The sequence below is a fragment of the Manacus vitellinus genome, unplaced genomic scaffold (assembly GCF_001715985.3).
Source record: "Manacus vitellinus isolate BGI_N305 unplaced genomic scaffold, ASM171598v3 scaffold_8_pilon, whole genome shotgun sequence".
In the NCBI taxonomy this organism is placed as follows: Eukaryota; Metazoa; Chordata; class Aves; order Passeriformes; family Pipridae; genus Manacus; species Manacus vitellinus.
In genome coordinates this window covers 20,982,387-20,995,645 of record NW_021940864.1, presented here as the reverse complement: position 1 = coordinate 20,995,645, position 13,259 = coordinate 20,982,387, and the positions used below count along the sequence as shown (strand labels likewise).

Sequence of the window (13,259 nt, the reverse complement as noted above, 5' to 3'; positions counted from 1 at the left end):
GAGTTCAGATTTTGAACAACTAAGGTTTGAAGATGGGTATAGGTTTTCATTCTGCTACCACCTTTAGGAAGGATTTTTTTGTTGTTGTTCACTTCTGTGTAATTCTTTAGTTAATTTTAATAAAATCTCCAAAGTTAGAAGAAAAAACACTCAGATAAACAGTAGAAGTCAACAACATAGCAATAATTCATCTCTGATTTTTTATCTTTCGTTTTATTTTTTTCCATGGCTTTAGCAATCTGTGGTGTATTTTAGTTTTCTGTCTCCTCTTTTTGATAACTTCAACTGATCAAACTGTGTATATAATAAAATTCTAACCCTGAGAAACAAATTTTCCCCTCATCTCACTGAAACATGAGTGCATCAGTTTCTCTCCATATCTGAATACTTTGGTTGAGCTTTAGCTTAGAACCTCAATACTAATCAAAATATAACAAGATCTATATATAAGGCACAGTACTAGACCATCTTGTATTCTAATGTGTGTGTATATATAGTACTTTTCATTTTTAACACAAGAAAATGTCTGCTCTTTGTAAGACAAGCTGTGTCACATCACTCAGGAGAAGTGGGAGGTCTCAGAAATCAAAAAAGAGGGGACTAGGGATCGGTTTTGCTCATATTATAAAAGTATTCTGGATAGAAATATACCAGTGAAAATACTCTACCTTGACTTTTTTTTTTTTTTTTTTTGGTGACAACCAGTTTCTGTATTGGTATTGCTAATGTAGTCTCTTTAAGGACAAAGCCAGCTCCAGCCATTACTTGTATGTCACTATTTTCCCTTCTTTCCCTTTTCAAGCTAAAATGAATGAGATTCAGGGTTTTGATCACATACTGTAGTGTTTTTCAGTGGACTAGTCAGACTGATGAACCACCAGCGGCTGAAATATCCATTGTGGATTTTAAAATTGTTGAAGTAGTTTTTAAGTAAATAGCAGAGTAAAAAATGAATTCAAATAATTTTATCAACCTCACAGCAGGGAAATTAATAATCTTCTGCACTAAAATTCAGCACAGAAAGTATCAGGTTCAGAGATATGTGGAAGCAAGATGTTCTAATAGGAATCTGCATTTAACCTTATTTATAAGTACTTGTCATCAGCAAAACCTGTGCTCTATTAAATAGTCCATTGTTTTCATCCAGACTCTCTTCAATCCCCTTCTCTCTGTTTTCTTCTCTCTATGGTATAGTTGTATCCTTGGTAAACCACACAGGCAGAAACAGCACCCGTTTTTCCCACCCATTGTCTGTGTATTTGTGCACTGGATCTTTCTTCTGCAGTTTCTACCAAGAGCAGCAGTGAAAGCCCAGTTCAGCTCATGCCGTGGTACAGCTTTTTCAAGCTTAGCTACTGCTTGCCTATTCAAATAGCCAGAAGTCTGGCATAGCAGAGCTGGCTTTATTTGTTGAGTCTTGTCTAGTGAAGTGAAAAGGGCTGATTTTTTTTTTTTTTTTTACCCTGCCTGCATTTTTGCACATGTGGGGGCAGGGAATGAAATTATTTCTTTTGTCCTCTACTTGCAGCTCATTGAGAAGCAGGCATGCATATAAAATTACTGTATCTCAGGGCTTACCTTTAGGGAGAGGAGGGGGGAAAAGCAGATTTGTAGCTTCTCTGGAAATGCTGAGGATGCTGACAGCAGGCCACAAAGTGGAAGGTAACAGAATAGTAAAACACAATTAATAGGAGACTAAAAAAATCCTTTCAAATGAATATAACAGCAGTTCAATTTCGTCCCTTGAAAGAAATACCACGTTATGGGGTGTATCAAGCACACAAAAAACTGTTAGGTGTGTCCAAGGCACAAAACACAGAGATATAGTTTTGGAAAGTCACCACAGAAATGATATAACAAATATCTTTTTCTGAGATATTAAATTATACATGCAAGTAAAGGGAAGTTATCTTGAGGGGTGGACTTTGGTAAAACACAATCCTCTTTCTCTCTAGGTTTAGTTTACACCCAAGTGGATCAATGACTACTAATTAACCTACGTCTCAACTTTCAGTAAGGTTTTGTGGCTTTTTTTGAACTACAAGTTTTACTTTGCATTCTACCTTCCTATGGTAAAGCTAAAGTTTTCTCCAGTTCTCCAGCCTGTGAACTTTGCTTTGTGTAGCATTAATGATTCATATGATTTGTAGTGGTTTTAACTACCTGTGAGTATAAGCATTGCTGTGGACTTTTGGTCTTTTGAAGTGTAGGGTTTGGGCTTGTTTGGGCTGGCTGACCAGTAACCTGAATGTAGCTTCAGGGTAACTCTTGCATTCTGATCTTTTGCATGTTTAGGATATTTTGGTTAGAGAATGGAGTGAGGTAGGAAAGGAGGTTTTCAGAATAGTCCCCAGATGCTAAAAAATTGGTTTGGTTGCAAAAGTAGTTTATATACTCAGAGGCCTCAACAGCTGGGATTAATTAATGGTGTTTCTGGAATGTAAGATGTTATTGGTATATAGCAATATGTTCATTATTCCTAAAGTAATGGTTTGTTAAAGTTGCAAATGTTAAGTATTAGACACGAATATGATTTAGTCAGATAGTTTGCTGAATATACTTGGAAACAAATACAGAAAGTTCACTGAGCTTAAAAGAAGTCTAGTTTGGAAATCCATGGATTTTAAAATACATTGCTCATTATGGTTACTCTTCTGTACTACATGTGCAAACTCAGAGCTGTGAAATGAAGAATTTACAGAAACCCATCCTTTGACCTCCAACCTAGTAATTTATATTAAACCCTTACAAAAATATGAAAAATTTTAATTTAAACTAGAAGAAGTTTGAGGGGTCTAGGGATACATGGATACCATTATACAGATTTCCACCTTGTATATGAACAGAGCTGTTAGTGCTGGTTTATATATTTATAAAGTGTATTGCTACTTTCCTACTAAAAATTATACAAACAACAGAATTTGAATGTTACTTTGAAACTTTCAGCAAAGTGAGTAATCCGAACCTTGACCTCTGAGATAAGTTTGAAGTTCTTTAACTTAACTGTGTTGTCTTTAATGCAGTTTTTTCCCTCCAAACTCTAGTTAGCTGACCTTAATTTTAAAGCAATTAAAAATGTATAAACTGTTGTGCTGGCAAGAGCAGGGCTAGGAAGAAGCTGTGAAAGCTGAAAATTATGAAAGACTATGAAAACAGAAAAGCTCATTCTTGTAATAGGATAATTTTCACTTGACTGGAAGACATGGGTGCAAAATCTGCCTGCTGGCCATGGAACCAATAGGCACAGAAATTAGTATTTTGGTTATCAGTGTATACATCTAACAACTTAATCAATGCTGAGTAATATTTTACCCTTATTCTGGCAATAAAGACCATCTGCCTATAAGTAAGAATGGCAAAATCTGTGGTTTGAGGATAAGAGATGGGAAGATGTGGCCACTTGCAGTCCATATAATTTTCACAATTTAGCAATACATACGCTGATTTTTTTTTTAAATTAATTTCCTGTAAGTCTCCATTTCTTGAGATGAGGAGACAAGATACACTCAATTGAAACAGTGAAATGAAAGCTCATAGTTCTTTAAAGTCTTGCAATTTTTTTCCAGAATGCTTTTTATAATGTTAATAATGCTCATAACTATAAATTCGTTGGTTCTTCATTGCCTGAGTTCTGTGAAAAACACAAGCTAAACAAAATTAGTCTCACAGAGTAAAAATTAATTCAGAAAAGATAGGTGTTTCATTCCTTCTGTATCCTGTTTTGTGATAGTAGTTTTGAAGTTCCTTGTTATTTCTATAAGTCTTTGGACTTTTGTTCTAACAACTTTGTATACTAGAACACATTAATATTTCTGGCTGCCCACTGTATCAAAACAAATTTCATACTCCCAACATATTTAAATGGTGTCAAAAAGTAAGTATTATACTGTTTATAAGTAACTTCTAATTGGCAATAATATCCTCAACTTGAAAAACATAATCTGGTACTGCAAAGTATACTGTAAGAAGTGATGTTTTTGATGAATAGACATGTTGAATGGTTTCCAGAGATCTTTCACATGCAGTGAATCTTACATTCCCTTTTGGTATTCAGATTCTCTCCTGCTATAAATTTCATTAGAAGTGATCTTATTCACACAGAGAACAATTTGGCTACTGAGTCATGTGTTTTGATGTAAAGCTTGGTAGTATCAATCAACTGAGCTTCAGAGGAAGCTCTTTTCGGTTTCTAAAGCAAAAAAAGCTGCATGAAGTTTTTATTAAATACTGTTGGAGAAAAGTGAGCAAAATAAATATTTTACACTTAGTTTCAAACTGCATATGCAGGAAAGCTGATTTCATAGTGAGAAAAAAGAAAGGTAGTATTTCTTTCCAGTTTCAATACTTCAAAAATTTTCTGCAGCTTCATATTCTTTGTGTTGAGTGTACATCACTTCAAAACAAAGTCTTTTGCTTTTATTGTTTCAGAAGTACCAAGAGTATTCATCAGAAACAAAATTAAATAAAACTATTCACTACTGCTTTGTGTATGGATTTTTGTGAACTTAATTAAAATATTCGAGGAATTTCAAATTTATTTGTTTTATTTTTTCTTACCCCCAGAACCAACTTATATCACAATAGGTCCACCCACCTGTGAGGCTTTGGTGAACTGCACTTTGACTGAAAAAGACTGTATCTATAGCTTCAAGCTGGACCAAAATGGTTGTCGCATTTGTCAGTGCAAAACCAGTGAGTATGCAAAAATACGGTGGCTTCTACCTTTTATTTCAAGCTGTATGTTAAAATGCTAATATGCTGGGGTTTTCCATTCATAATGTTGACTATATGTTGTGTTAGTATGTACATGCTTTAAAGTTGCTCATCTGTAAAGAACAGGCTCCTGATTTCTGGCATTGCTTACTTGCTTAAAATTTGTTTGGAGGAAAACATGTAATGTTTGACTTAAGGTAAAAAATTAGCAGCTGGGTAGAAAAGGTAATAATTTGGCACTTAATATTCATTCAGACTCTGAGAAGTCTAGTCAGACTTCCACATTTCATTTTCCTCTGTGTATGTAAAGAATTTCAAGAGCATGTAGGCTTGTGCACTTCAGAAACTTCTATTGCTAAACAGCCTATTTTCAACTTAGTTTTTTCATCAAAACTTAGATTTTGAGGATAAATGTTTGAAAAGTATATACAGGGGGGAATGAGTGTTTGTATATATACAAGCATATCCATATTAAAATTTGTTTCTATAACATATGTTTATATTATATACATATATCTTCAGTTAACATTTACGTAGGTTTTAACATTTATTTCTTCCCCAAGGAAAATTATTGTGCCTTGTGAGAACTTTGTATGTATCAGCAAAAATGTATTTTCTGTTTGTGTTTCCTTAAAAGTTCAATATTTTTGGAAGAAATATAAAGAAATATCAGGTTGGTTTTTGGAATTGGCCAACAAAGGACACCTGTGGAGTACTAATCTTAGCTGCCAACCCAGCCTAGGAGTGGATGGAAACTCTCTTTCTAATGTTATTGTAATTTTGCAGCTTTCTCGTGGCATCTAAGGTTTACACAACTAAAGTATTACTCCATTCCCTTCCTTTGATTTCAGTCCACCCGTTTGCAACCACTTTCTAAACCAGCATGACTATTTTAGGGGTCCCCAGTAGATTTGGTCGAAAGAAAACTCTTAGTTGGTAGAAACTAAAGAGTTTTAGGATTGGATTAGTGTTCTGCTAAAGGAGCAAAAAAACGGGTGTCCTGGCTTTTTTTTTTTTTTTCCCCCTGGGGAAATATGCATTCTTTAATTCCATAAGGTAAAGGAGAAGACATCTTAATAAAACTAAATATGCGGTAAGCAATAATGTTATCATGGTAATACAGAAATATTACTTTTGATAAGTTGTATTTGTGGAAGGATGACTCTCCATATATTACGTCCAAACTGTCTTGAATTACATGCCTTACTTAGTTCTTCTGAAGGACAAAATTAGAAATGTTTAGTTCTGCTTTTAATACGGTAATTTGATTTTCCTTCTCCTTATATTATTACTAAATTGACTGGGGAGTTTGACACAAACAAGATGGACATAGTTGGCAAATTTCATCATCTATACCTGTGTGTAGTCCTTTCTTACAGTTTGGTGCACAAGAGACACATCACTCCAAAGGATCATTTCTTTTTATCCTAGATTACCTGGCTACACACATACACGTACCCCATCCCAGGAAATTTCTGTTCTTGCTTGGAGTATTTCTGATTAAATAGTGCATAAGAACCTATTCAAGAGAATTTTTTTCTTGCTAGATTTGCTTGAAATTATTTTCATGGTACAGTAGCAAACTATGTGGAGCAAGCTTAATAGTATCATTTGTCTGTCATCTTTCTTTTCGGTTAAATAATGTGACTAGTAGATTGCTTAAGAATCTCAGTCACTGAGTGAAGGGAAACCTTTGTTTTCTAAAGAAGTGAAAATAATAGCTTGGAAGTCTTCATCTTTCAGTGGTTATCAATCAGAATGACAGAAATTGAATTTTTCTGTCAAGTAATGTCTCTTGCTTGCAAGGCTCTGGACAAATGAGTGTACGAGAAATGAGAAGAAAGGAGGTTTAGGTCAAATGTACTGAAAATATACTGCACTAATTCTCTGCATTTTGAGATCCTATGTCCAAACCTTTGATGTCCAAACCAGTTTAGTTGCATCTTGGCTCTCTTAAGAATGTGAGAATGTGTACTACCTTTAGCTCATGAAGACTGATGTGGACTTTTGGGAATATCACTGTCTTTATACTGCACTGACTTGTTTTTTGCTGGTCTAAGCTGCTCAACAGAGTCAGGTTTAAAGTGCCTGAGTAAAGGAATCCTCCCTGCCTCTTGTTACCATCTGAAGTCATCATATCCTAATTCTACTAATCTCTTTCCAATAAAGTTTCATTTTTTACTGATTTCTCTTTAGATATCTCTGCTGAAGATTATTATACTTCAGTTTATTTCAGCCAAAATAAAAGCAAAAGGACAAAGTGAAAGAACATAGAGTGAAGATGTAATTTTTTCTTCATTATTACCTTCATTTACATTCATTTATCCAGAAATAAGTACAACAGGTTTATTTGGAATAATTATATAAGTACAATATCATGAAACTTGTTTGGTGCTTTACAGTAATTTAGTTTCAAGTTTATCCAGCCTGATTCAAGCCAGCTACAGAATGAGAAGGATGAAAGAAGCAAATCATAACATTTCTAGGATATGATATCAATAGAAGTAGTTTTCTTTGTCTTTTGTTCTTCTTCCTGTTTTTGCAGTGAATGCAAAAACATGCGGGAGCAGCACACACTAAAAAAAACATACATACTGTAAAGTAAAATAAAATAAAATATTAAAAAAAAAAATAACAAAACCGAACCACAGTCATAAGAAAAAGGAGCAAAAAACTATATTGAGCAAAGAGTGAGCATAGGTAGATATGGGGAAGAAAGTTCCAATGAGTAGAGATGGAACCACAAAAGATGAGGGAGAAAGAATGATCATACTGACCAGAAGCACATATAAGCCAAAGCAGCAGTACAGGACAGTAAAAGGTAAAAGGTATAATTGAGGATTTAGTAAGGACCACTGCAAATACCAAGAATAAAACTAAAACAAGTAGAAAAACATGATATATAAGATGATACAAGAACAAAAAAACAGTAAATAAGAAAAAAATTGAGGTTTGTAGTTTGCAAGTGATTGCTTTTTGTGTGTCTAGGCCTTTGCTTTCATAGGGAGAACTGGAGTGGATTAAAGTCTTTTGGAGAAATAGTACATTTGGAGGAGTCTTTGTGGAAGACCAGTGATTGTTTCTGAGGCAGCACTCTTGTTGCTCCAAGGAAGACTAATGGGTCAATTGAATAATGCCTGCTGATTACAGTAATAGAGGATTTAAAATCTTGTAGTTGCTGCTGGACATTGTCATTCTTCAGTGAGAGTCTGAAGTCAGGGCCTTGTCTATTCCCTGTATAAGATTAATGGAAAAGAAAAAGCCATTAAAATCTCTCCTGCGACTGAGACTACAGTGATTTACCCCAAATGAATTGAATGTGAAGTACTCTTCAGGGTATAACTCTGAGCTTGTATGACTTTAGTATTTTTTTAACTTTTCAGATCTTACTAAAATTGAATTGGAGTGCTGCTGTCAATTTTAAAAATTTGTTGCTTCATTTAGAAGGCTTACCTTTGCAGTTCTAAGATGCAACTGTCATCCAGTTTCATTAATTCCAGACTGCTTATGGAGAGATGCAGTTGTAGAAGGCTGAGATGAGTCATTTTCCCTGGACATTATAATGCATCATCATCCACTTTGTGTCATGGTCTCTTTCATCTGTCCAAGCAAACCATTCAATAACTACTCAAAAATTAGAAATCTTTGTATATTATGTGTTTGCACAGTTCTCTAGGCATGATACCACCCTTTCCCCAAAGCAGGGTCTAGCTATATATGCAGAAATATTTTTTTCAGAAGAGTGTTAATACCTTTTCCTTAAATGAGAAGAAAATGTTTGCTACTATGGAGTTAAAAAGGAGGTGCTATCATTCACTCTATACTAGCACACACCTGAAGCATGGTCTTCAATATTCTGGCAAGTTACACCATCTCCCTCTATAGGTGATGAAGCAGAATGAAATTCCAGCATGGACTTTGGGTTTGGCAATGTGGGACTTCATTTAGTTGTGTAGACATTCAAAGGCAGGATTGGAAGGTTTGACAAAAGGTAGGCAGGTGCATCCACATTTTTCTGTTTTAGTATTCATTATCTTCCAGTGTTACTTTGATTTAGTAACAAATTCCATAGAAAATAAAAATTATAAAATAAAATGTAGTCCAGGTAGTCTCCCTTAGTGCAAGGAGAGTGCATACTGGATTTTTTGAATAATTTTGTAGATAGTAAAAGGATGTCTTTTTCTTCTACAGTAATGTGAAAGGGAATAGCTATTCCATATTAGACCTCATTTAATGAAATACAGCCATGGAAAATTTGGGATGAAGCATGTTTACTAAAAATTTAAGGCTTAGGTCAGAAAAAAGTACATGCTTTAAGTAGAATAGAAATATTAGCTCTTAAGTACACATGTGCAAGGTAGTAGAAGTGCTCCCTGAAGAGGATTGAATTACGATGAACTATTCATGCCAAATAAATATTACCTGTCTTCTCATTAGAATAAAAGTCTTTAGCAGGATCTCTGAAAATTACAATATACTGGGTTTAGTAATGCTTTAGTACAGTAAGAGTAGATAAAAACTTCACTTGACATGTGAAAGGGAAAAAAAACCTACAAATCCAATGTGCTTGAAACTTGATCATTCTCCAGTAATTCCACCTTTGAGATGTCACTGCTACAATTCCATTTTCATGAATTCATGTGTTGTATGTGAATCCTAGAGTTGTTTAGACCAAGTATTCAAGCCATTAATTTGCCTCAATGGACTCATGAGATGATTTTTTTAAACAGGGTTTTCTAGCATCACAGCGCCCAGTCCCTTCATTTTTATCCAGCTTTTGTGAATCGTGAGTTAATTCTAACAAAAGGAGGGAGGGTTAGTGTGGATCTGTGGAGGCAATATATTCAGAGAATTCCAGTTACTGATAAGTAACCTAGTTTTCTCCTTCATAAATTTGCCTCCCCAGATCCCCACCCCCGAAGATTAACCAGCAGTAGCAATCCACACCGAGAGGACGGCTGAGGAGTGCTTAATTATAAAGGTACTGTGAAACAGTTCTCCTGATATGACCTATCCTCAGCGTCAAGAAAATAATGCTGGTAAAGGTATGTAGCTAGCTTTGTGTAGCCACACTACAAATTTTCAGAAATGGACACCAGCCTGAGCCAAGTTGAAATACTTGTCACATATCTAGTAATATTCTTTGGCAGTTATTTTTTCTTCTGTGAATTACAGGACTAAAAAAAGAAAGCTAAAAGTATTTCAACGTGGAATGCATTTTCAAAAGTTTTTAGAGTAAGATGGCTTTCAGTCTTTGCAGTACAAATATCAGTGTGTCCATACGTAAAATAATATATTGGAGAAACATAAATATCCCAGTTTAAGAGCTTAAAATTTTTTATATACCGTACATTTGTTGGAAGAAATAAAGTCTTTTTTTAAAATAAGAGCTGGAATTACAATCAAGCTATTTTAAGTTCAAACAGAAGATATTTTTTTGAGATAAACATGCAATTCATGGAGTTGAAATTTTTTTTACTTTTCAGTTTGGTTTTTGGGCAATATTTTATAACACTCCTGTTATTCATAGGTGTGAGGTAGGGATGTGAGCACTCTGAAACCAGGAATAAGTTATGCATCCAGTGGTTTGAATTTAGGCCAAAGACTTGTGATTCCTTTTGAGATACATTGCTTGTGAGATACCATACTAATAGAGAGGTTGTGTTGTATCTGAAATATTTTGCTGTTAAGTGAATTATCCCAAATGTAAAGATTGCTACCATTGCATATGATGGGACAGAATGTTGCTGTCATCTTATTTGTGAGGTAGGCCCTGAACTATAGTAGGTCACATCAGTATATCAGCTGCTCTTACGTGCTGATTTTTGAGCATATTTTTCTTTCCTTCAGCAGCCATATCTTGGTAATCATCTCTTCTTAAGGCAAGACTTTCTTCTGCAGAAAGGGTTGTCCCATCCCCCATGTCCCAGACAGATTCCCCTTAAAAAGTGTCGTGCTCTTCTGAAACTCTAATATTAGTTTATTGTAATCTGCATGTATGAAATTGTCTGTAAGTGGGGGAAAGAAATCACTGTATTTAAAAGGAGTTTATGGACAATGGTGACCAGGCTTAAAAACCTTGCCAATATCTGTATGTTAATAATTCACAAATATGGTTGGCGCTTTTTTTTTTTTGAAGACCAATTCATCCTCAGTGTTCTTTCTACTTGTATTTTTTTCCAACAGCATTATATTAAATTGATCCAAATTAATCCAATAACTTGAAATTCCCATATTTGAGTCAGCATACAGTGTGTTAATTTGTTGCAACTACAGAACAAAGTATTTACTATAACTACAGTCTTTAGGGGGCTGAAAGTCTGTAAGCAATAGCTTTTGCCAGTGTAGAGAGGAGTAGTGAGGACTGAACTACCAGCTGGACTTGTTGGTAACTGACTTTTGCAGTCGTGGTTGCACATGGCAAAGAAAACTGTATGGTCATGTCATGTGGGCTGGGTTCACTGCTGTAAGTATTCAGTGCATGTTTGTCCTCAAGTGAGTATCAGTTCCTAGCAGGAGACTATTTAATACTGTCACTGGTTGAGGACAAACAGCCTTTCCATGATTGTTCTAGCCATCTACTGTACATAATTATTTCAGCGTTTTATGGGGTATTTCAGCTAAGGTCTGTCCTCACATTAAAAAGCTAAGTATTTCTTGTAAAAATATGGTTCTGTTAGCCTGAGACATTCAGGAACACATTCATCTTTTTCTAAAGTCATATCATGTCAGTATCATTCTGAATCAACAAATATCCTGCCTCTGAACTCTGAGATTGTCACATAAATCCTTGTTTATTCTTATGGATGGCACAACCTTGTATGTTTGCAGTATTACATTTCACCCCAATATTACTTTATTCCCCTAAGCCCTCCTACTACCTTGTTTAGATGGATTATTTTCTTTATTGAAATTACCTCATTGACATTTCATGTTTCATAAGAAAAATTAATGAACAGGTTTCTACAAATCATGTTTCCCTAAGCAGCACAATGAGAAACGTTTTCCATTTAATTGATTTCCTATTGATCATTTTATTTCTGTTTTATCTACCTTTTATCTAACCATCAGTTTAGCTCCCTAGGTGATGTCACTATAACTAATCAGTCAGAACAAAAGCAAAAAAAAGCTTATACTGTGTGATCAGAAGCTTGATCCCATTCTACTAGAGCTGCAGTGATGTGCAAGTGTATAATGCATTTCTGTCAAACTCTAAACACTAGTTTTCTTCTGCATTGGCTTATTAAATGTTTCCTGTCCCCTCATTTCAGCCTGTCTGATTGCCCTTATATACTTTTGAAGCAGTTATTAGGCCAGTTAGGACTGGATCTCTTCTCTGCAAATACATTCCATTATTTGGGATTCAGTTTGCTTATGAAATTTGTCTAAGCAGAGATAGAAAACACTCTCAAACAAGGAACCTCATAACATTTTGCCATAATAAATTTCCTCAGTTCATTGCAGTTGACTTTCATGGGCTAGTTCTCCTTGTTCTTCAGTATTTGTCACTTGAAATGCAAAATCTTTGCAAAAAATCTGCTTTTACTTATGGTTTCATAATGAATTTATGATTATGTTAGTAATGATTAATTTAAAGCTATAGGCAAGGGTATAGAAAAACTTTCAGGATGGCAGTTGTGTATACTGAATTTGATCCACATGTGAATATTTGTTTGCAATCTTTTTCTCTTTTTCTTCTTTCTCTGATAGCTCACTCCGCTTTGTGACATTGATTGTTCACTTCATTTTCTCAAAAAAATACCTGCCTTAAAATGCTGGACAAGGCTTTTCAATAAGTTTGTGCAGCAGACATAAACTGTGTATGTGTACCAGATGGTACTTCATTTTGATACTGCTTGTAGTTGTCATGTTTTTAATAATGTTTCAGTAGGAAAAATTTATGTGGTTAGATGTAAAGTCAGAAAGCAGACCAGAATTCACTACGTTTCTTCATAGTGATTTTTTTTCCAAAAACTATTGAAAATCTATTTCCGTATCTTGTACTCTCATACTGTCAGAAATTTAAGTGTGATAACATATTAATTTCATTAAAAACCATCTTCTCAGAAACCATAATTTTTAGCATCTTATTAGAAGACCTGTCAGCAGAGGTCTCTGGAGATTCTTCTGATTACTTCATGTAGCATTAACATAACACTAGTAATTTCATACCTGAACTGTTCATAACTGAAGAGTTGTCTGCATTGACTTCAGCAAACTTTCCCTTTATTTTTGACATAGCCAGATTTTTGATGATTTTTCATGTGCTCTCCACTGTCTGTTCCTGAGAGGCAGTGGTGGTTATTAGTTATCCATCCCAGGGCTCTGAAGAGCTTTTCTTTCTTGACCACTTACAAAGTGAAAATTCTTTTGAGGATAATCACTATGTAAAGGATTAAGAAAGGAAGATATTGCCTCAAGACTGGATCTTCTGGTTAGTATGTCAGCAGAGTATTTGAGTTTTAAGTATATTTAACATTATAAGCTACTTGGGATGAGACACTTGTCTTCCTGCTTGTGTAGCACTATCCTAGTCACCTTGACCC

General features: G+C 34.8%; 1 protein-coding gene across 1 annotated transcript in view; it reads left to right on the top strand.

Annotated features, from left to right (window-relative positions):
- CRIM1 (cysteine rich transmembrane BMP regulator 1) overlaps positions 1-13,259 on the top strand; it is a 72,577-nt gene that overhangs the window by 31,357 nt on the left and 27,961 nt on the right. Inside the window, exon 5 of the mRNA XM_029965043.1 lies at positions 4,564-4,692. Coding sequence (XP_029820903.1) covers positions 4,564-4,692 — 129 coding nt within the window. The remainder of the gene's footprint in view (positions 1-4,563; positions 4,693-13,259) is intronic.